Genomic DNA, 24,099 nt, shown 5'->3' on the forward strand with positions numbered 1-24,099 from the left:
TGAAATTTGTATATTATATAAATAATCAAAATATCATATTATAATTTTAATTCAATGATGAATTGTCAAATCATATTAAAATATTTTTATATTAACCGTTAAAAAGTGATAGTTTTTCTTTTAAAATGTTTGTCAAACAGAAAATTATGTGAAAAGAGGTAAATTGACATGTTGCTCTATTTTGTTGACACGTGTAATGTAATTTATAGGATTTAATGAATTAAAATGTGCAAGAATAAATAACCATATTATAACCATAGAATCACCTTTATTTTTTAAAGTGTTTGTTACTTTATTCATCCTTTTTTTTATTTTTAATTTTTTTATTATTTTATTCATCCTTAATAGTTCATATGTATGAAAATAATTTTCATTTAATATACTCATCTTTCTCGATAGACATTACTATAATATTTTTTTCCAATTAAATACTTTTTTATTTTAATTAATTTTAGTAAATCTATTAGTATTATTTTGTTATTTACAATCTTTTTTTTTTAAATTATAGCCCTTATTTAAAGTATTTTTTTCATATAATAATAGAAAGAATAAGTAAACATTGTTTAAAAATCAAAATGTCTTAAAAAGTTCTAAAACATTGTTTAAAAATTAAAATGTATTTTTTTAATCATATCGATTAAAACTTCATAACTTCATTTGATACAGTTTATTTACTGCTTCTTTAAGCAACTTTTTAATTAAAAAATTATATTTTTTTACTAAAAAGCTACTTAAGAAGTAAGAAAGTCATCTCAAACAAAATCTAAGACTTCGTTTGAGACTACTCTTTACTTAATAAAACAACTTTTTAATAAAAAATTAAAATTCTTGTACTAAAAATCTACTTTTTAAACAGTAAGAAAACTGTCCCAAACAAAGCATAATGGTACGTTAGGAAATACTTTACTACTGCTTTATAAAGCAGATTTTACTACAAAATTTTTTTGAAAAAAAAAATATTATAGAAAGCTATTTTAAAAAACATAAAAAAAAATTGTTTCAAAAGAAGTCTAAGAAGATCACTCAAAACAGTAACATTGATTCATTTAATTAGCAGAAAATAAAATTTCACATAGTAACCATATCCAGGAAGCAATTTCATCCATGGCAACAATCAATAAGGAATGCCAGTCATATAATACATTTAACCCAATAAATGGGCTATTTGACAGCCTAATCTCTCTGTACAATCAAAAACCACCTTCTCTTAAGCTGCAACTGGTAAATTAACCACAGGATTCTTAGTCTACAAGCCCTGGCAGACTCTCTATACAGAAATAAGTAATATTTTTCCATTAGTTCTTGAACTATACATGAAAGAAGTAATATTGGTATGTTTATTCACAGTTGGAGAAGGATATTAAGGTGTTGAGTTCACTGGAATCTCTTGAGAGACCAGAGGGTTCTGGGAGTCCTGGTAAGCGGAGACCACAAGCCTCTGCAAGGACTTCAAAGCCGTCGCGAGCTGCGCGAAGGACGGACGCAGGCTTGGTTCCCTTCAAATAAATAGAAAAATGAAGGATATGGGTGAGAAATAGGATACAAATTAGGGATTTTTAAATACATAACACTTAAAACTATTGAAAATATATATTTAACACCTAAACTTTTATATTTACTAATATACCACTTGAAACCCCTGTTTTAATCAATTCTAACATTCCATTTAAACCTTTCGTCAAAAATCACTATCAACGTCTGTCTTCCCCGTCAATGGCATCCTTCGCTTCAATGGAGTGGCAAAATAGAAGAAAAAGGGGATTTTAGGTGGTATATTAGTAAATATAGAAGTTTTGATGTTAAATATGTATTTTCAATAGTTTTAAGTGTTATGTATGCTTTTAAGCGAGAATATTTGTATAATCGGCATACATTTGCCAGCATTCCCAAATAATCCTTGATACGAGAGGGTCAACTTCATTGGGAATTTCGAGGCGACGATTCTGGAAGCCTACTGCACCTACAACCTGCATTGGGTTCATCCCACTCCAGGGCTTCCTGAGCGTTGCAAGCTCCCATAAGATGACTCCAAAGCTATAAACATCGCATCTGTATAAAAGCCAACCAAATTCTTTTTAGAGAGACAAGTATATAAAGAACGACTAAATTTATGCAGAATAATGCTACTTAGGGCATCTCCAATGGAACACCAAACAAATGTATGGCGTTTCTTCAGTCCTCCATCCTAGTGGTAATTTTGCCGCTATTTCATTGCGGGTGAACAGTGCGACGCCCGGCCATTCTTTTTTTAATTTGAGAAAAATATATAAAATGAAGTATGAGATAGGATATACTAGGAATATTCTTTTTTTAGTGTTAGAAAATAAAGCTCGGTTGGAGACAAATCATTACTGCATTTTAATGAATTAATGCATTTTGGAGTGAAAAATGAGTTTTTCGGTTGGAGATGCTAAAATAAGACAAGTCGATGAAATAGAATGAGCCAGTAACTTACTTTTCATTGGATGGTTCATTACGGAGGACCTCTGGTGCCATCCACTCCGGCTGATAGGAAAAATAATTTGTATTAGGTTGCCAGTACTAGAAAGCATTCACAGAAATGTGATGAAGTAACTTGATATTGATAAGGGTACTCACAGTTCCAGCAGTAGATTTAGATGACAGAAAAGTGCTGTGCTTCAAGCGTGAAAGACCAAAATCACAAACCTGCAGAGACTTGGATCAACATAAGGACTACAAACACCGAGAGCAGAACAATGGGAAGAAAAAAAAAAAACCGCAGCTGTTCAAATTATTTTAAAGAAAAAACACAAGTTTACAATCAGTCATTTGTATTGAGAAATGGGACATCATTTGAAAGGTGTACGCTTTATGAACCAAAAACCGAACGCTACCATTCCCTCATTCCCTGTAAATGTTCGTTGAACGTGCATATAATAATCCATATGGTACACTACGCAAAAATGGTCAAAACTGACATAAAAAAGCATCAACCATGCTAACTAACGAGGGAGAGATTATTACGTATGGAGTCCGGAGACAGAAAACCGTTCAATTTTATGACGGTGAACAATAAAAGCGCATGGGTGAATAGCAAAAAATGCAGTAATGAACAGTAACTACACTTTTACTTGTTCACAACCACAAAACCGAACAATTCTCTATGTTCGGACTCCGCGTGTAATAATCTCTCCTAATGAGGAACTCACCAATAGAAGCTTTAGAGGTGAATATCTTAAGTATTCGATCAGCAAGGATTTGGTGATGAGCAATTTGAAGAACCCCTGAATACCCAATAACACCTAAGCAATGTAAAAGTACATATTTACCAGTTTTCTCACTATTGATGCTAAAATTGGATTGTTTTTCTTTAATTTACAAGCACCATTAAACCAATGCTGAAGCTTATAACCTGCAAATCTAGTTCTGAAAGCATCTCCACAAACTCAGGGAGAATATGTCATTAGTAATTTGAATATACTGTACCTAATCATCCCCATGAATCTTACCCAAATACTTGGGAGTTGCTTTTATGAATCATCGTCCTCTATTAACTCTTATTGAGAGCTGCATTAAACAATATGATTAGTGTACATTTTTTTAAAAAAAAATTACCTTTGATCCAGCTACTTTTACCTAATTCTTTCACATACGTAATACATACTCATCTTCCTAAAACATCTTGTATATACAAACAACCAAATAAGCTCAAAGTCTATTTTTTGAAAAATTAATTTAGTAGATTCTCATGTCAAAATCTCTTTGGTATATTCATTTTTTAATAAACACTTCAACAAGCTACACAAACATCTTAAAATTCTCATTTAAAACACATTCAACTTGGTTATTGTTGGATTCATGATAGCATCGATATATTATAACAACTAGCTTAATTGCAATTTTACAAATTTCTTCTTAAAGTAGTCATCCCCACACGTGCTCATTTTAACCAACTAATCTTAAAAATAAAAATTATATCTGCATTTGTATCCTCATTTTTTTACAATAGATACAAAATATTTACACATCATACATGGGTAAAAAGATCTTCTAGCAATAATGCTAGAAGCTATAAATTTCACATCAATTAAAATTGCATAGAATATATTTGAATTTTTTCTATTGATCCCAAGTTATCTAATAATTTCCTACAATGTTTCAACCTTTCACTTATTCCATTAAACCTAACATATTAGAACGATGTCAAATGCGAATAGCATATACTAATATATCTCTCTAAATATCTATTATCATCATCTTCATAACTACTATAGAGGGTTGGGAAGCAAAAGTTGATCATTGATATAATTTTAGTGTATCAGGAACAATTTGATCACTCCATAACAACTTCAAATGGTAGCAAAAGTGCTATCATATATATCTTTAACAACTTCAATATACTTCAAACTTTTCTCCTTGAAAAGAACATTCTACTGCTACTCAAGTAGTTTCTCAAGATCAATAAAATTTTTTTACTTATCTTTGCTCTTCATAATTTTTGCATTAATTTCCTTTGCACAAAAATCACCTCCCTAGTGGATCTACCTAGCATAAAACTAAATCAATTCTTCGATTATCACATGATTTTTTTAGACTATGTTCTACTACAATAATCTTAACTTCATCATCCGACTCATGAGTTTAATTCTCATTTAATTCTCACAATCATAAATATATTTTTTCTTAACTAGAACAAAATAGTTTTTTCTCCAATAATTCAATATCCTCCAATCTTTTAAGATTTCATTCAAAAGTTTTGTTAATTAAATTATTCTAATATCTCTTACAATTATCAAAATCTCAACAGAGATCTTATCTATACCTAAGGACTTACAATCAGGCATCTTCTTAGGAGCTAATAGCCAAGCCCTGAAATATAAAGAAAATCTTAAATTTATAGCTAGCAACAAGCTAAATAAATTTCATGAATAAAAGCAACATAAATAGTTTTCAAGATTAGCATGAGCAACCTTACCTTAACGGTCCAATTTTTGTCAACCAACAAATTTGGTGATTTAAGATCACGATGAACAATTATTGGAGCACTAGTATGCAAGCAATTCATTCCTTTGGCCTGCAAAAAGAAAATGGAAGTATTACAGATGTAAATTTATTAAAGAATAGCCTGACAGCGAGTACGGTGAAAGACCAAAATATTAAGTAATCACATACCACATCAAGTGCCATTTTGATCCGTCTCTGCTCATCAATTTGGCAATTAGGACGATGAAGAATTTTGTATAAACTTCCTCTAAATGAAAAAACATGCTTACATTACTTTTTTTCTACGACATAAATTTTGATGCAAAAAAATAAATATTTTAAAGAGAAGCACTAATGATTAAAGTAGGAAAGGACCAAATAAAGGTAGACCATTATTGATAAAACTTTTATGTGACCAAACCATTTAAGACAACTCTCTCTAATCTTATCTGCCACTGGAGCTACTCAATCCTTTTAAATAATCAGCCAAAAATAATTTTCCAGAACCTCAAATTACAAAAAATAATGAGTTGAATTATTTATAATGCATTGCAATTGAAGAACTCTAATAGAAACTTTGCTATCTCAAAAGATAAAAAACTTGAGGTGCAAACAACTTCGTAAAACTCACCAAAAATGGGAAACAATTCTTAAGGCGTTATCACTTGGTAAAGGATGTTTACAAATTCATTTGCAGAAACCATCTGAAGAAAATGCTTCTATGACCCATCATGCATGGAGATATTTTCTTCAAATAGGACCCAAATTGTGTCTTGCGATGCCAAAAAAATACAAGTGTAGCTGAACTGCTACCAAATAATTGTAATGGACTACTACCAAATAGTTGTAATACATTGCTCAAAAATTAAAATATAACTAGAACCGATAGGTTTAAGCACCTACAGGTTTACTCCATAAGAGAAATGAGATACATATGCGGGCATAAAGAGCAATGTACTAAGAGTGCCTATGCTATAAGGGAATATCATGGAGAGCTAAAAATAGATTTTATAAAACTACAAATAGGCTAACAATTCTTATAAATCAAAGTGACCTCAACAAAAATTCATTAGTAGATAGAATAATTTTGACAGAAATATTAAAATAAAAAGTCAGGATGGTTGTGCGGTATTGACCCTAGACTACAGGCAATGATATTTGGACTGTTTTGTACTGCTTCAAGCAGTGATTCGGCATCATTTGTATTCTAAATGGTATGGTTGGTTGTTGGATTATGGTTTTGATGAGCCATGAGCTCTTGTGTTGATTTTTTAAGTCATTACTCATTTTTATTTGGATTTATCTGAATTGACAGCTATTCAATATGGTTCCTTAGCTTGGATATGTATTACTTGTAATTAACTTCATCAATGCAGAGTTATCCGTTTACTACTGTATTAAGCTCGACCATATGACTTTGGTAGCAGCCATGTCAAGTGATGGCTTTGGTTCCAAGCTATTTGCAAATTGTAAAGATTTTAGTTCCTGTAGCTGAAATAATCACCTCATGCTACTAATTATATGGTTATCCTTGAGACCATTTATTGCTAATTCTGTTAAGAGTCAATGGTGCTTATCACAGAAAACTATATTTATGAACTTGGCTAATCCAACGGATATCCTACAGCTATTGCACAGCTATTTATGTGAACGAAAGATGCAGCCAACTTTAGACTTTAACATTTATTATTACGCTTATAAATAGAATAATTTGATGCATTTAATGCAAGAACATTTGGTGGAATAAAATTTATTTTCAACTGACAATCTTATGAGTGCAAATTGAAAATGTAATTTCTTCCAGAGTGGTAGTGATTATATAATTCCAATTAAAGATATCTTCTTGTACCGACATCAGACCTACTTTTCTTATGCTGCTTTCATTCCTTGTTCTTACTTCATCTACATAATTTGGAATTGGATTGAGTAATGCTCATGGACTTTTTTTAAATTTAGCACATCAAAAATTCAATTTGTAAAAATTTTATTAAAACCACTAGTTGATATTATATTATTCTAAATTCTTGTTGAATTTCTCAGATTATTTCAATCATTTTGTCATCATTTTTGCTCTAAGTCTAGCATTATTAATTTATATTTAAACAAAGGAATGGGTAAATCATTTTTTGGCTTGTGAACTATGAGCCATCAACTTCCTTTGCATGTATTTATACTAAACATCATATTAGTTGCATTAGGAAACTCCAATTTTGAGCCATCCCACATTAGATCTACTAGGAAAAATATCATAAAAATGATTATATTAGATGATTGTGAAAGCACCTACAAAAGATAAGAACCTAGAAAATACACGATAAGGGGTTTAGAAATCTAAATCCGCCATACGGTAAGTAAAGATAATGAAAAAAAAAGTAAGAAAAAATTTAACATGGTTAAAAGTTGTTTGCAAATACTTGCACAAAATAAAGTTAACATCTCATGTAGTACGCCACCTAGGAAATTGGATGAGGATTATAAGGCCAAGCAAAATAGTTGAAATAAGATTTTTATGATGATAATTAAATGTCAAAACTATAACTATCTAAAATTAATGAGATTGGTAGGAGAAATAATATTACCTTGGAAGAAACTCAGACACGATAGAGAGATTAGGAGGTCGGGCCACAGCACCGAGAAAAAGAACAATATTAGGATGACGCAACCGACGCATTATACGAACCTAAACAATAAAATAAACAACTTTAAAATGTAATAGTCCAAACAAAATTAGGAAGAAGTATGAGAAAAGTAGCACGAAAATGTTGCTAAAAGTTAATATTTCACCTACTTCGCTTCGAAATTCGTCCAAAGCATCTCCATAAAAATCTTGATCTAAAAACTTTTTCACAGCAACTTCCTATTGTTCATAAAAGATATACATATTAACATAATCAAACAGCATCCCACGATGCTTATGCTAACAAAAAACAATATAATGAAAATTAAACATAAGAAAAATGATCAAAAACTTTAAGTATAAGTTTCAATAAATCAACATTGTAAGAGGTTCAATCATACAATGGCAGGCAGAGGTATGTGAATAGTATTGTTATTTAGATAACAACAAAAGCTATTTGGCTTGCCATTTTCTCTTAGATTAAGTTGATGACACTATTAGTTCAAGTTAAAATAATCTAGTTGGTGCCTAATTAGATGCCAACTATATTACCTAACTTCGATGACTTAAGGAAATGATGATAAATAAGGCTACATCACTTTTGAACATTGTAGTTAACTAATATATTCTTTAATTGAAATAAAATCCAATCAAATAATCCCCTTTTTTATAATATGTTATCTTATCACACTAAATCTAGATCCTAGTGCTAAACCAATGAACCAAACAAATAACAAAAAAACATATTACATAAACTTGGTAAGCCAAATATAAAGAAATGCAACCACATGAGACCATAAAGTTTATATTAACATGAGAACAATAATGTTTTAACATGAATGCCCCTGTTTAATAATGAAAATAACATGAGCTCAACTACTACCCTTGGGACAACAATGCACTACAAATGCATACAGACAACCTTTCAAATGTTAGCCTACCTAGAACTACCAAAAAAGCAATAACAAGAAGGATCATTTCATTTCCTATCTTCTATGATGTCACCATATTAGGATGTTTAAGGGTATTAAGGTCCGACATTATAACTAGTGTTGATATTAAGGTCCACAAGTAGAACTAATGGCGCTATGGGCGGTTTCCCTCTACTGTAGGAGTGAGGGAGGAATGCAGTGTTCTTTATTAACATCAAACACATGAAAAAAAAAGTTCAAATAGAAGGAAGAATAACTTTTTTGTTCCTGATATGACCCTATGAATATATAAGAATCAATTAGTCATGGTCATCCATGCAATGGCACCAAATTCGCACAACTACAATCTTCATGCAACAAGGGTAGGGCATAGAGAAAATAATACCAAATCTCAACCATCAAAACACTTCAAGCTGGATGAAGTTCTTTTCATCCATAAAAATCAAGCATAGATCTTGATGTGCCAATAAAGATCTGATAGTCCAACTCATATCACACCTTTCAACAATATGAGAATCACCTTATAGCTAGATTCCAATCATTGTCCACACATTTCTTAAGGCATAAAGTCCTCATCCATTAGTCCATCACCCCCAAGAGAAAGATGTTCTGACATAGATTTTGAAGAAACAATTTCACTTCTCAACTCTCCAATAACTATACGATCAAAATCTTCAATCAATGGTATTTTCATACAATATTTCCTCAAAGACAAGGCGTGGCGTCGCTTCCACCCACCATTCATCTCAATAAAAGTACTAAACAAGCCGTTCACACTCACTCTATAAACACCCAATAAGAGAATAAGAAAATGACTAACCTTAATGAAGGAGGTCTCTCCCCTAAGCCCTCGATCTTTAATCCAAATGAAAAGTTCTACCAAACTAATTTCAGTTATTATTCACTTTCAAGCTCAATCATTGAATTAAGTGACAGATGATCTTCCTAGGGACAAAACACATGGGCCTAATAACCTTTAATTTGTTGATTGTATGCAAGATAATATCAATCTTTAAATGACCCACTAATTCAAAATCAACCAAAAACCAAAATTCCAATGTCTAACACCCAACTCTAGTGCAATACATCTTCAATCAACAGGTACAATGCTTTAAGATTTGGCTAAACTTCATTTCATTGCATAGTATTCACAAAGAGACCTTTGAGACATGAAGTAGTCGGAATAGTCATGCCACCAAGTAGATGACCCACTAACCCAAAATCAACCAACAATCAATGACAATTTTCAGTAAACAATAATTCACATGTCTAACACCAAACTCTAGGGTGATAAATCTTCAATGAATCAATTGATAAAGTGATAGGAAATACTTGAAATCAAGTATTTCTTATTCACCTTTACAGCAAATCTCCACGAAATACTGCTGTCCGGAGCAGGAGAACAGTGAAAACAGTGGAAAAACTGTAGAAAACTGAGAGAAAATCGTAGGAAAAACTTGTATTTTACTAGTAGATGCAAGGAAATTAGCAAAGATACAATTGATCCTCAATTCGAGAGGAGGATCGATCTCTCCCAAATCTCTAGACGCCGCTAGAGCCCAAAGAAACCTAAATCTAAGAGATCTCAAATTTCAGCCAAATTCAAGATGCTCAAACCCTAGGAAAATCTACTATTTAATGCATACAATTTCAGCCAAATTCAAGATGCCCAAACCCTAGGAAAACAAACTATTTAATGCATACAAATCAAAAGGAAATCCCTAAACAGTCCCTACATTCAAATTTCCCTCTCAAAACCCTCAAAAAAGCTTCCTAAAAAGCTCCCGCACGGTGTGCGGCTTGCTCGGCATCTCCGCGGGCGGAGATTTCTCCGCCCAGTTTGCGCTGGGCCGGTCCCGCACGGACCGGCTGGACCGGTCTAACATAAAGTCATGTCACCATGTTTAAAAAAGTTTGTTTAGCAAATAGACAGTTGATATAAATTTAAAATTAAAAATAAAAGCATGAAATGTTGTAAAGATACAAATAGCATGGTGAATAATACTCACAATGTCGTTCCATTCAGCACGGTACACTTCTCCATATGAACCTATTCATAAGGAAAAAGAGGTTAATAAGGTTTATTATTACATATATAAAATTTCTTAGGAAATTTTTAGGTGTCACATTGGTTGAAGTTCCTTTATCCACACCAACTGCTATAATTTTTTTTCTTTTTACTTCCTTTATTCTCTCTCTCCCTCTCTGTGCATGTGCATGTGAAAGAGGGAAAGAGAGAAGACAAGTAGGTTTTCAAAAAATAGTGTATCAACAAACAATTCCAGGTAAAAAGCAGTTTGCATGACAGTATAAAATTTTGATTCTAAACTCATATTTTAAGATAATGATAAAAGGTTAAAAAAAAAATTGACATCAAATTCCAATCAGTTATGGCTACATTTCAATATAATTAAATTATACAGCAGATTACTAGTAATACCTAATCCAATCCTTTCACCAATTACAAGATCTTCCCATGGAATTTCCCATTCAGCTACATCATCAAGCATTGGATCAATCCTGCTAGGTTTGGATGGTGGAAAAGGAACTAGTTGATCGGTATTCTCCATCACCATATCCCCTCCAATAAATCTATTCTGTATGCAAGGACCTGATGGATCTGAATCTTCTGAAACCATATTCCTACCCATAAATCTATCATGTGTGCGCCTTCTCCTGTCATGCTTAGCAATGATATTTTTTTCTCTCTCCATCGTCTCATGAGACACGGTGTTGCGCAACACCAACCCATGTTTTTCGGATTGAATTGGGAATAGAGCTTTATTTAGTGGAAGATCAACACTTCCATTCCCTAGTTTATCATTTTGGGCAGATCCTGATGTTATGGATGAATTAATAGCTCCAGAAGAACAATCAATAGTTCTAGAAGTATCATCAACACTGGCTGGAAATGACGCACCAGAAATGGATGTAGGATTGACCATAGAGTTTCCAGTTGAGTTGAATGTATAGGGTGATGTATTAAGATCTCTATCCCCTACATTTTTCCTTGGAATGAGCCCCTCCACAAAGTTATAATGTTTCATGTTTGAAACATCAATGCATGGATGATGACTTTTCCGAACCAGCGGTGACTGATTATGTGGTCTTCCATGTCCTGAAGCACCTGGCTCTCTGGACCTCTGATATTCATTAGTTCTATGATCAGAAGCTTTAAAAGCTGAATGAGGTTTTCCAACTCCAACAGCTTGGAATGGATTAAGTTCAGCAAAAAGGGTTCTCGAGTCCAAAGAATCTCCACAACTTGGAACTCCACTAGTAGAAGATAAATTTTGGTTTGACAGTCCATGTAGATAAAGACTTTCTGCATTTCCACTTGAACTGCTTGCAGTAGTTGCTGATGCTTCCCCAAGTGCAGATGGTAGCAAGGCCGCATTTTCATGACATAAACTTCTAACAAGCATCTTATCAACACCCAAGTTGTAATTTCCATCTTCCCCTCTCAGAAAAATGTCACCTGAATTATCTATATTCCAAGGAATCAGGTTTTGATTTTCCAGTGCATTATAGGAATTCAATGGAACATCCTTTGTAATCGGTACATCAGCTGGAATAAGGGTTCCTGGGGCAGCCATAAGGTCAACCAAAAATTCCCTGCGACCAAAGAACAATATAAAGTAAAAAATATTTACTTCAAACTGCAATAAGCAAAATTTAAAGATGTTCGGTTCAAATTTAAATAAAATATGGTAAGAAAATAACCAGCATAATGTTACCACTTAAAGTATTTCACCTGAATATTAGTACAACAAATCAAACAACATACTATCATGGCCGGCAACTGGTAGAGTGAGCATTTTTGTACTGTCTTTAGACCATGCTCTTCAGCACAAAAACACAAAGTCACATATTTAAACATGCTAGTAGACATCATGCACTAACAACCTGCAATATAATGCATGACAAGCAATGGCTCAAATCAAATACTGTATGTTCATGACATGCCATGAGCACCTGAGAGCTCTGACATGCCATGAATTGCTGTGATTCTTTGACATGCCGGAAAGTGTCCTACCAGAGATGGGTAAGAGAGTAAAATGTTTCTTTTTACGGTGCCTATGCAATACTACAAGTAAAACCACAACAAGAAAAATGTGCATCTTGAAATGCCCTCTACCACATAAAATAACACAAAAAATAAAAAATAAAAACCCATGAGATGCATTCTCAAGATATTAAACTGTATCCAACTCTTCATACAATGTTAGGCTTATTTTGGCACAACAATTGCTTGAGAAATTAGGTGAAAAACAGTTGTTGGATAAACTAGTGAAAAGTTGTTGAGAAGCTGCTAATTTATGCTTGGTGGACCTAGGTTTGAGCTATTTTTTTTAATTTAAAATCTAATTTTAACTTTTCGAAAATAGAGTTTTATACATGCTACTAAAAGGCCAAAAGATCAAAAAGTCCACGAGCACAACATATTTATTATGAACAATTAGCGAATCATAATCTATTATTGCATAAGGATACATCAATTATCCCTAGTATTTCCAATGACTGAAAATAACTCAACGAAACTTCAGTGGAAGAAATTAACTCGATATTAGAAAAGGCTCCATCATGGAGAAACCATAGGAGAATGAAAGTAGGTAGGTAAAAGCACATAGATTGATTTAAAATCATAAAGGGGTTGTTTGGTTTGATGTAGAAAGAATGCAAGGGTGCCCTAAATTTTATTTTATTATTGGATGATTTGGCCTAATTTCAAATAAGTCGAGCGCGTGAAGATTTGTAATTGGATGAAAAAGGAATGCAAAGTAATATATTGATGAATTTGGAATTCACTATTTCAATCATTTTCAATGTATTTGTGATTTGACTAATTTGGTCCAATAATTTCAAAGAAAGAATGCATGGTACCCTAAATTTTCTTACATGATTGGATGAAAAAGAAATTCAAAGTAATATATTGATGAATTTGAAATTCACCATTTAGATTATTTTCAATGTTTTTGGGATTCGGTTGATTTGGCCTAATTTCAAATACATTGAGCGCATGAAGATTTGTGATTTGATGAAAAAGGAATGCAAAGTAATATATTAATGAATTTGGAATTCACCATTTCGATCATTTTCAATGTATTTGGTATTCGACTAATTTGGTCCAATAATTTCAAATACACCGAGAATGTGAAGACCCCCCCCAAACCGTGTGCACCCGATACTACCATCACTTTCATTAATGGCCATCATAGCTGCTACTTTACAATGAAATCATTTTACTTCAAACCAAACATAAAGAGTTGATCCACTACATTTCTTTTACATTTAGTCAAACAACTCTAAAGTATATCAAATATAACATATATGCTCATAATTACACATAAAAGATATAATTACACATAGAATGCATAGAATTCTAACTACTTCTAGCCAAATGACCACAAAAGCAAATATGAAAAAGCAAACCATGTAAAAAATTTATATCAAATATGAAATATCCTAAAACCATGTATAAACTAGCAAATTTGTTCCTATTCATCCTTCAATATTATGCAATAGCAATGACAAGCTTACACTCTACAAGCAGTAACAATTTTATACTGCAAGCTGAGGTTTTAAAGGCAAAATAAGAAATTGAGGCATTTTGCTTGAAAAGATTGAGGCATAAGATTCAAGACGAATCAAAGAGTAAGCCTATAAAAAGTAAAAAAAAAAAACTAAAAAAAAAATTAAAAAAAGAAACAAAAATAAAAAAAAGCCTATAAAAAGTTAAAAAGCTTTTAAAATTAAAAATAATTCATAAATATGAAATAAACCATTGATATAATTTCTTAGCCCATCATCATAAATATATAAATCACAAATCTCTATATTAAATGTTAATATAAAATAAAATTTTGAGACAATATTTAAGATAAGCACTCACATAAAATTTCAACATGCCACGAAGATCAAGATCCACAGCATCCTCATTCTTATTTTTTCATTATCTTCAAAAAAAGACTCCAATGTAATAATTCTATCATCATTTTACTCTACCTCATCGACATCTTCGAAATCTTCTTCAATCATTACATTTTTCTTCATACCCCATATATCAGTTAGCATTGGATTCAATATAATTTAAAATAAAATAACAAATTAATAACACAACCAAGTAATCAATTATGCTTAAATTATCTATTGACTTTTTGAACCTCCAAACCCATTTTGCTACTTTCTTTTAAATGCTTGTAAAGTAGAAATGACTCAAAATTCATTAGTCTTTCAATGTTAGCATTGATATCTTCATTCTTAATAAAAAAAGACTCCTGACTACACCTCCTCCCATCGACTCTCGATTGCACTCCTCCCACTCTTGCTAGACTCTTAAAGAAGACAAAAAAAGCTCAAATGAAGACCTCTAAATCGCAACACCAATGTCGAACGAGTATATTGGACGAGACTTGGATTAGTTAGATATAAATATAATATACCACAATGCATATTAAATGATATTATAATATAATATTAAAAAAATTTGCAATACCACATTGAGGCACCGCCTCACATGCCTCGAGGCATACAGCCTCAAGGCATAAGCCTCATAAAAAAGGCGCAAGCCTCATAAAAAAGAGGCAAGCTTGGTGACAATGAGGCTTTAAGCCTTGAGACATTTTTTTTTATGCAACTCTACAGTTTTTTAAACCACTCGACAAGCCACCTACATTGCACGCACACATAATAAAAGGCATGCTACCTTTTTCTTTCTCCTATTCTTGATATTATCAACCTCATTCCGCTACTAGCAAGGAATCAACTGTTTTCAGTGGAATGAGTTATTAAGTGTCAGTGTAATTATAATAAATCACGTAAGATTTTTACATCTTTTTAAGACATCCATAGGCCTGCTACCGCATGCAAAATAATTCTGATGCAAATGCTAAACGCACTATCCAAATGAAAGCTAACGCGCAGTCCCTTATTTCGGATGCAATGCATGCCAAAAGTGAATAAAAAAAGCCTTAGCTTTGATTTAAAACAACTTTAATTGACATGCAGATTGATATGCTTTTTTACGAACAACTGTTCGAATTCAGGTAGTTTTAGTGAAAACTTGCCGCATTGTGATAATTTTGAAGGCTATTGCATATGTAAAGCCAACCACTGAATGTCAATTGATTGCTAACTAGTAACTACTACCTGTAAAGTTATTTATGCAACGCCAACCAATAAATGCCAACTAATGGAGAACTCCTTCCTGTAGTACTACTGATGGAAATATTGGTTGTCAAGCTATAGATGCTAATATGGGCAATATGAGCTGCCAACCCATCTACAGCAATGTGGACTTTGGAGCCATAGAGATGGGATATAATTAAAATAGGCTTCCAGAATAGAGAGGTTGGGAGGCAATGTCAAATTTTAACATAAAATGCCCAAGTCATTTGAATTGGAATGGCAAAATGATTACATTGTCCATCGTAAACAAGTCTTTCACCTAAATTGCAAAGCGGGTAAGTTAATCTTATATTATGTATTTAGATTTTTTTATTTCCATGGAAAAACAGGGATATGAAAAGGATTCTAATTCCACAAACTTTAAGGTCATAAGCTGTGAGAATAGTCATAGCTATTCAATAGCATGAATGTGAAATAAGGATGCCATGTTAATAATCATTACCAATTTCCAGTTCACAATAAGCCATTGCAAGGCAACTGATAATCAGCAATCTCTTGAGCTCTTCAAATGGGAGAGGAGAATTAATAACGACTACCCCAATTTGACTGACAGGGCTTCAACTGCTTGAATATGAAGCAAGGAGATCATCTCAATCATGATACTCAATTTCACAGTTAACAAGAACCCATTGCAAGGCAACTGATAATATGTGAAGGGAGGAGGTATCATAAAGACGACCCTAATTATAATAATAGTTATGATGATGAGTACTAAATAACATAAATAAATAAATAAAAAGAGTACTAAATAACATTACGTCAAGGGAAACAAAGGAGCTTAAGGGAAGAGCAAGAAATATTATAGAAATGGTAAGTTTATCCCTTAAACAAGAAATAATATGGTTTAGTTTGCATATTAATATTAGCAACTGCTTAACAGCTAAAGAGTATGATACGTGGCTATTATACTCGTTGATGCTATGCAAGAGCTCAGTATCACACTTTGGGAAAAATAATTAGCAGCTCGGACATTTAAATTGCATTATTGAAAAGATTTTGTCATCCAAACATCTCGGATGTATAATGCCAGGAAGCATGACAAACTCCTTACAGCCTACACGGTTTACTTGCCAGGGATAATGTTCATCGGCTTCTGAACGTTCATATGATGCAGCAATTCAAAAAACTCCAATGTCTTGAATTCTATGGCTCATAACACAATGAACCTTTATATATATCATCATCTTGTTCTTTAGAAATATATCAGAATTGTTGAATAAGAAACAATTGTAAGGAAAAAAAAACTTATTTTCAAATGGAAAGATTCTCTTTTGTAATGTTGCAGGAAAAGTTGAGAACATCAAGCCACAACATAGTCTGGCATAAAACTAAAAAAATTCAGGTCAGATGTTGTAACTTAGGCAAAAGAAGAAAGATATCATAACAGAATGAAAATAAAAATATAATTCACATGAGCATATACCTATGATCACCATACTTTATTATGTTAACAGCATCACCATCAACACCTGTATAATGACTTCCTTTGACTAGCTTGCAAGGAATGCCAACATTATCAGCAAGGACCTGCAGTTATTAAGAGGGAACTGAATAACTGCACGTAGTGAGCACCAATTTGTCAAGGTATATAACATCATGGGATCATAAGAATCCTATCCAGGAAAGAAAAAAAAAACAAGTCTTTCCTCCTCCAAATGCAAAATTTTAGAAAGCCATATGCTACAAAACATCAAAGGCATCCATGTTGCTGACTAAACAGGATTCAGCAATGCAATTATGTCCGGTATACAATTCTCCAACAACAACAACAACAACAACATCAAGCCTTTATCCCACTACGTGGGGTCGGCTACATGAATCCTTTTTCTCCATTGTGTTCTATTAAAAGTTTAATTTATCGCACCTAGTCCATGTTGTATTGCTTACTATTACATAAAAAGGAAGCGAAAGGATTTTACTGACACTTATAGTATTAAAAAGCTTGCTGTATATGGCTCTATGCACACAATAATCTGCCCATGTAAATAATATTTTGTAGGGTGTAAAACTGATTTCAGATAGTCATCTCACTAAACTAATAAATAAAAGGATATTTTAAGAGCATTAGTGTCAAGTTCCTACTTATAACAGTTAATGTTGCACGAGAAGTAAATACAAAAGAGAATTTGTATATATGACAAATGCTAAATTAATCTGTTATGAGTTTTTGCGATGTTGACAGTAACCCTTCTCAAAAGTCTGCAAAAGTTTAAACGAAATGTAATGACATGCAGCTAGAAAAACAAACCTTGAAGAGAAGAGCGCGATGACGAGAGAGGCCAATATTTATGCAGCCAATGGGCAATAAGCTTGTTTGTAGTGAGCTCCTTAATTCTGTACTTTTTTCAATCCAACGAACTAACATGTCATTTGCATCCTTTACGGGACCACCCATGTGCTGGGAAACAAGCTCAGAAACTCTTTGCACCAAAAACATGTCCTCAGCAGCAGGGAAGTCCAAAGAAATGCAATGAGCTAATTGCTCCAACTCCACTAGGGCATTATCAATGGTACGATTTACAATAATAACTTCGAACCCAAGATCCCCTATACTTGTTTGGAGATCATGAAGAGATGGCATTTTTCCATGGTTTGCCAACTTATTGGAAAGCCCAAATATGTCATAAAACCCATCCACAACTTTCTCATCATAATCAAGCACATTGTAGTCCTACTCATACAAAAGGAGGGCAGCAGAATCAGTGTTTTAGAAAGTAAAAATGTGAGAACTAGAAGTTGTATACTGTTATACAAAAAAAAGTGAGTTCAAAAATGCTCATTTACTTTGGGAAAGAGAAAAGTGCTTTTGCTAGCAATGAGAAATAGTTGACATCTGACATTACAAACTAAAGAACAATCAAACAGAAGAAATAAGCCCTTATCTATCTGACCATCCTCTCACGATTAAAGCCTAAAGTCTAAACATGATGATCTGAAAAAGATCATAATCAATAAGAAAATAAAACAACTGATATTAAGCTCCTCAAAATGTTCACATAGCATTGGCTGTGAGAGATTATAAACACTTCTATACCAGATATTGCTACCTTCAACTATCGAAATGATCAATAATACAATAGGCATAATAAGAATATGTTAATGAGTATTTGTGAATCATTAGATGAATAATAGGTATTATGAGCTAAAAGGTAGTCTATGGATCTTATATTGTTCATAAATAGTCTCCATTGGAAGCTTTTAGGGCATGCCAAATGATGAAATGAAAAACCCTCCTGTTGAATTCTTCTTCTGCCTCTTCTCAATCCTCAATTTATGGACTTGTTGGTGAGCTCAAGTAGTCGTTTATCATTGTGAACCTCCGGGTTTTAACAATTGGTACTCTTGTTGAGTCTCACTGCTACCTGGCGCTCATTTATCCACACCTCAAAACTCCATCGCTCAATTTTTACCAGCCAATCCAAGCCTACATTCCAAACAACCCCGGTCTAATAATGACTTTGTCGCCAAGCCTTCCAAACCCTTCTTTGTTACAAATTTAAAAAGTAAAAAAACAAAACAAAACCTCCAATCTCTAGCAATCCAAAGCTAGCGTCATTGTTCGCCGTCAGGGCCTCCTACAATTGCCTCATTTTGATACAACCACAATCCGCATCCACCCAACAACATCGTCATTCGTCATTGTTCGTCCTGCCCAATGCCCAGCAATCGCATAGTTTCCCTCATCAAAGGTGCGCTAACTTCGCTTCTCTTAAAAAAAAAAGCATATCCCTATTCAAAAAAAGTAAAACTAAACTCATGCCTATTTTCCCACAATGTCCCACCTACACCACCTAGATCCACTACAATCGGCAATTTCCCTCAACACAAACCAAATCTACCTTCCAAAACACACATTAACCCAACAGCCATCATTTTTTTCCTTCCAAATGTCTTCTCAGTAGGTACCTTACAAATGTTTTATGAAAATCCAAGAACACAACCATTGAAATTGATGAAGCAAATAAGGACTCCAACCACATTGACATCATGGGAAAAAAATAGGTAAGATTCGAGAGATTTTAAATTGCATTAATTGAAGGCTGGCTAGGCTTGAGATACACATGTACCAAACTTGACCTCGTCACACTTGTTCACAGCCAAAGTACCCCCCAACTCCAGTACATTGTCTAACTTGAAGCTGCTACTCATGAATTTCTAGTTCATAAATGAATGATAAGTGTCTTATGATGCACTCAAAACTTCAGCAAATGGCATGCACTGACTCATGATCTTGACATCAATGCACCTTCCCACTCCAATGGTACAGTCAGTAATCCAAGCACACGCTCAAGGACCTTGCATGATTCATCAGGACATTGATGCATACCCACCTATTCCAGCAGTTCAATCAACCATCCACAAAACAATACCTGATCAGCCACTACAACCTATCTTGCTTGCAATTTATGTACATGACGACTAGAAGGCCCTCACACCAGCTCTCTGCTTGGTTCAACTGAAAATCCAAGCAGCCTCTTCTGCTCTCCCGCTAGATTTCATATAGCCTTCCATTTTTGCAGAAGCTACTCCCAGCCTAACTAAGATGATTCCAATCATATTGCAGCAATTGCAAGACACACAGAAGCTAAGGGATGAATGGCCACCATATCTATTTTCACGAATATTATCAAAAAGAAGTATGCCTCGACGATCGTCGACCTCCTGCAGATTCACCAACATGGATGCTTATATGCATGACCTCAATATTCTTACGTGATTCTTATATGGCTTTATCCTATTTTATTACGTGCTTCGACCTTGACAGCAAGGTTGACTTTAAAGTGGTCAGTAATTATATGATCAATGTAAAGGGTATATTAGATAAGTTATATACTAGGAATACTGTAAAGGGTATATTAGGAATATATCAATGAGTATCTACAAGACAATAGATAAGTTATAGGCATTAAGAGCTAATAGGTCGTCTACATGTCTTGTATTGTTTATAAATTGTCTTCATTAAGAGATTTTAGGGCTTATTCAATGATGAAATGAAAAACCCTCATCTTAGATGAATTCTTCTTCTTCCTCTAAATTATTCTTCTTCTTCGCAATCCTCAATTTCCAAAGTTGTTTATGAGCAAGAAGTGGGCGTTTATCATTAGAAACGTCTAAAATTTTAACAATTGGCTCTCTTTGAGCATCGCCACAATCTGGTGCTTGTCAACTAGCACCTCTCATCTCTATCGCTCAAACTTTCCCCATCAACCAACATCAAAGATTCAACCTACCCAACCCATGATAAAAAACATTGTAAAAAAAAAAAGACAAAATGGTGCAATCAACTCAATTTCTAGCAATCGAACACTGACATCACTGCTTGTCGCCAGAGCCTCTAACAATTTCCAATTTTATAGCACAACCCCAATCCATATCCACCCCACAACATTGCCATTCGTCACCATTCATCTTGCCCAGTCGCTAGTGATTACATGTTTTCCACCTAAGTATTATCCGCTCCCCCACTCATCTTCAAATTGAGCATCTCCCAATAAAAAATAAATAAACAAATAAATGTAAACTCAAGGAAATTCACCCAAATTTTCCCACCTCCATTGCTCAAATCCACTACAATCGCAAATTTCCCTCCACTTCGACAAAGTTTATCTTCCACAACACCCCATCCACCCAAAATCCATCATCTTGTTCCATCCAAAAGTCTGTCCAACAACTACCTTACAAGTATTCAATGAAATACTCAAGCACATGAACCGCTAAAATATAACAATTGAGGACTCGAACCACATCGACAAAATGAAACAAAAAATTAACAACAACAAGATAATCAAGCTTTTATACCACTAAATGGGGTCAACAACATGAATCATTTTTTCTTTATTGTGTCCTATTAAGAATCAAATTTTTATTTAAATCTAACAAATAACTGTCATTTCTAATATTTTGATATTTTCTAACCAATTCTTTTTAGGTCTACCTCTAAATTTATTAACATAGGCCAGATCTATTACATTTACTCTCCTGACTGGGTCATCGATGGTCGATGTTTTATGTGACCAAACTATCTAAGGCAACTCTATCTAATCTTATCTGCCACTAGAGCTACTCCAACCGTTCCACATATATAATTGTTTTGCATTTTGTCTCTAAGCCACTCATCCACCTTAGCATCCTCATCTCCACAACACCTTTTAAGCATTTCTTCTAGACCAACATTTTGCACCATAAATTACTGTGTTTCACCACCATCATATAAAATTTTCCCTTAAGTTTGAGGGGTACTTTTCTATCGCACAATAAGCTAGATGCATTCCTCCATTTCAAGCAACCAACTTAAATTCTACTAATAATATTCTCATCCATTTCAACCCAAGATATCTAAAATGTGTGCTCTAGTGGTGAGTGCCCTGCGATGCATTGGATCCTTAACAAAATGCACCGACTAGAGCTTCTGATATCAACACACACCTCTTGCTTCAACAATCCAATCAGTATTCAAAGCACCTACTCAAGTCCCATGTGTGTTTCACCAAGACATCAATGCATTCCCACCTGCTCCAATGGTCCTATCAACCATCACAAATCAACACCTGATTAACTTCTACAATTTGTCTCACTTGCAATTTATCTACATGACAAATGGTAGGCACTTGCTCTAGTTTCCAGCTTGATTCAACTAAAAATCCAAGCATCTTTTACTACTCAGCCACTAGATTTCATATTTTCTACCATTTTTGTAGAAACTACTCCATGCCTATCAAGACCACTCCAAACATATTATAGCATTTACAGGACACATGGGAACAAGGGAATGAATGGACACCACATCTATTTTCATGAGCAAATCATCAAAATGAAGTATGGCTCAACAGCCACCCACCTCCTATTTTATTATGTGCTTTGAACTTATGGGCAAAATCAATTATAAAGGGATCGATAATGATATGAACAATAATGTAATGGTTATATTAAGAATATATCAATGAGTATTTGTGAGTCACTAGATAAGTAATAGATATTAAGAGCTACTACATAATCTATGGGTCTCATATCGCTTATAAATAGTCTAGACATGGAACTTTAGGGCATGCTAAATTATGAAATGAAAAACACTCTTCCTTGCTGAATTCTTCTTCTTCATCTGAATTCCTCTTCTTCCTCTTCTTAAACCTCAACTTCTATTGTTGCCAACGAACTCAAAGTCACCATTTATCACTGTGAACCTGCAGACTCTTAACATGTTCCACTGCTCAAATTCTATGACATGTTGCTGAATCCAACCACAAAACATATGCACTTTTAATAGACGATCAAACATGAGCACAACAGACAAAGCATTTCCATATGTAAATTACTCAAGTACTCCATACTATCATGATCCTCTAATGATGACAAAACCAAATACCCAAAAAGAAGCTCCTCTAACCAATCAACCCACACAACAACTTATCTGAAACCCTAGATTCCGATATCAGAACTCATGAAAACGAACACTCACCCAATACCGCTGGGAAAGCAACTCCGCCGCCCCCTCTTCCTTTCGGCCCTGATTACGCGTTCCCAAGCTCAACAGCTTGGCGGCACGGATCTGATCACCATCAGGATCCTCTCTGAACTCCGACTTAGACGCGCTAATCGCCAACGCTAGTTGTACCTGGAACTCCTCCTCTGAAGAAAAGTAATCCACCCTCTCTGTTGCCGCCGACAACACTCTCTCCCCTTCGACCGGGGACGGTAGTGTCGGCGAAGAAGGCAACGCCGGCGTCCGTTGATCGGAAGCGACCGAAACCGCCACTGCAGCAGCGGTGGCAGCCGGAGACGAGGAAATCTCTCCTGATCGATTAGGCTCATGGCCGCCTCCGATGTGAAGCTTACGAAAGATACTCTTCATCGAACTTCGATTTCGCCTCGGAGATTTTTTTTTGTGGTTTCGATCGTCTCGATCTCTTCCACACAGCTCGCAGAGGATAGAAGCCGAGTCTGAAGACTGAAAACGAGTAAGGTGGTTTAATTACGCAATAAACCTTTATTTATTAGATAATTACTGAAGAAACCCTGCTAGCGTTCGTAATTTAGAAGAAGATCAGTTGTTAGAAGCTATTATGAAGAAAATTATGTGCGGAGTTCAGATACAGCGAACTGTTCAATTTTGTGATTGTGAACAGTAACATTGTTCAAAGCCACAAAACCAAATGGTTTTCTGAGTCTGGACTCCGCACGTAATAATCACTTATATAAGTCACGTGATTTATATACATTAGAGTCTGAATGCGATCTAAGTTCGAATTCCGCATGTAATAACTTCTGCATTAGTGGAACTCGATGGTTTTAAAGAAAATATTTTTAATAATTTTTCTCTAATTTTATAAAAGGTTTAATTTATAATTAGAAAATGTTATTTTGTTCATAGCATTGAGAAGACATCAAAGTTGTTGTCGAGTAAGTGATCGCTCCTTATAA

At 34.0% G+C, this 24,099-nt stretch overlaps 1 protein-coding gene across 2 annotated transcripts; it reads right to left on the reverse strand.

Moving 5' to 3' along the window:
- Positions 1 to 1,066: 1,066 nt before the first annotated feature.
- Positions 1,067 to 23,658, reverse strand: LOC110104820 (serine/threonine-protein kinase EDR1). Of its 2 annotated transcripts, none has more exons than XM_028692741.1 (13): positions 23,138 to 23,658; positions 17,930 to 18,352; positions 17,120 to 17,208; positions 10,934 to 12,108; positions 10,503 to 10,543; positions 7,733 to 7,801; positions 7,524 to 7,624; positions 5,134 to 5,212; positions 4,937 to 5,035; positions 2,599 to 2,667; positions 2,456 to 2,505; positions 1,873 to 2,049; positions 1,067 to 1,496 (listed from the first exon to the last, which is right to left on the reverse strand). In XM_028692741.1, the coding sequence occupies exons 1-13, from the start codon at positions 23,528 to 23,530 to the stop codon at positions 1,361 to 1,363; spliced, it is 2,901 nt and encodes a 966-aa protein (XP_028548574.1). In that variant the 5' UTR covers positions 23,531 to 23,658; the 3' UTR covers positions 1,067 to 1,360. The 2 variants fall into 2 exon arrangements, with proteins under 2 accessions (XP_028548574.1, XP_020689744.1); XM_020834085.2 differs by having other exon boundaries at positions 17,105 to 17,208.
- Positions 23,659 to 24,099: the final 441 nt, after the last annotated feature.

The sequence above is a fragment of the Dendrobium catenatum genome, unplaced genomic scaffold (genome assembly GCF_001605985.2).
Source record: "Dendrobium catenatum unplaced genomic scaffold, ASM160598v2 original_scaffold_268049, whole genome shotgun sequence".
Taxonomy (NCBI): Eukaryota; Viridiplantae; Streptophyta; class Magnoliopsida; order Asparagales; family Orchidaceae; genus Dendrobium; species Dendrobium catenatum.

What these genes read in the sequence shown, in the direction of transcription:
- LOC110104820 (XM_020834085.2), bottom strand. Translation starts at nt 23,530, where the DNA reads ATGAAGAGTATCTTTCGTAAGCTTCACATCGGAGGCGGCCATGAGCCT. An exon ending in ATCGCGCTCTTCTCTTCAAG is followed by an intron (nt 17,209 to 17,929) that starts GTTTGTTTTTCT and finishes TAATAACTGCAG; the next exon opens with GTCCTTGCTGATAATGTTGG. An exon ending in ATAAAGTATGGTGATCATAG is followed by an intron (nt 12,109 to 17,104) that starts GTATATGCTCAT and finishes CTTTGGTCGCAG; the next exon opens with GGAATTTTTGGTTGACCTTA.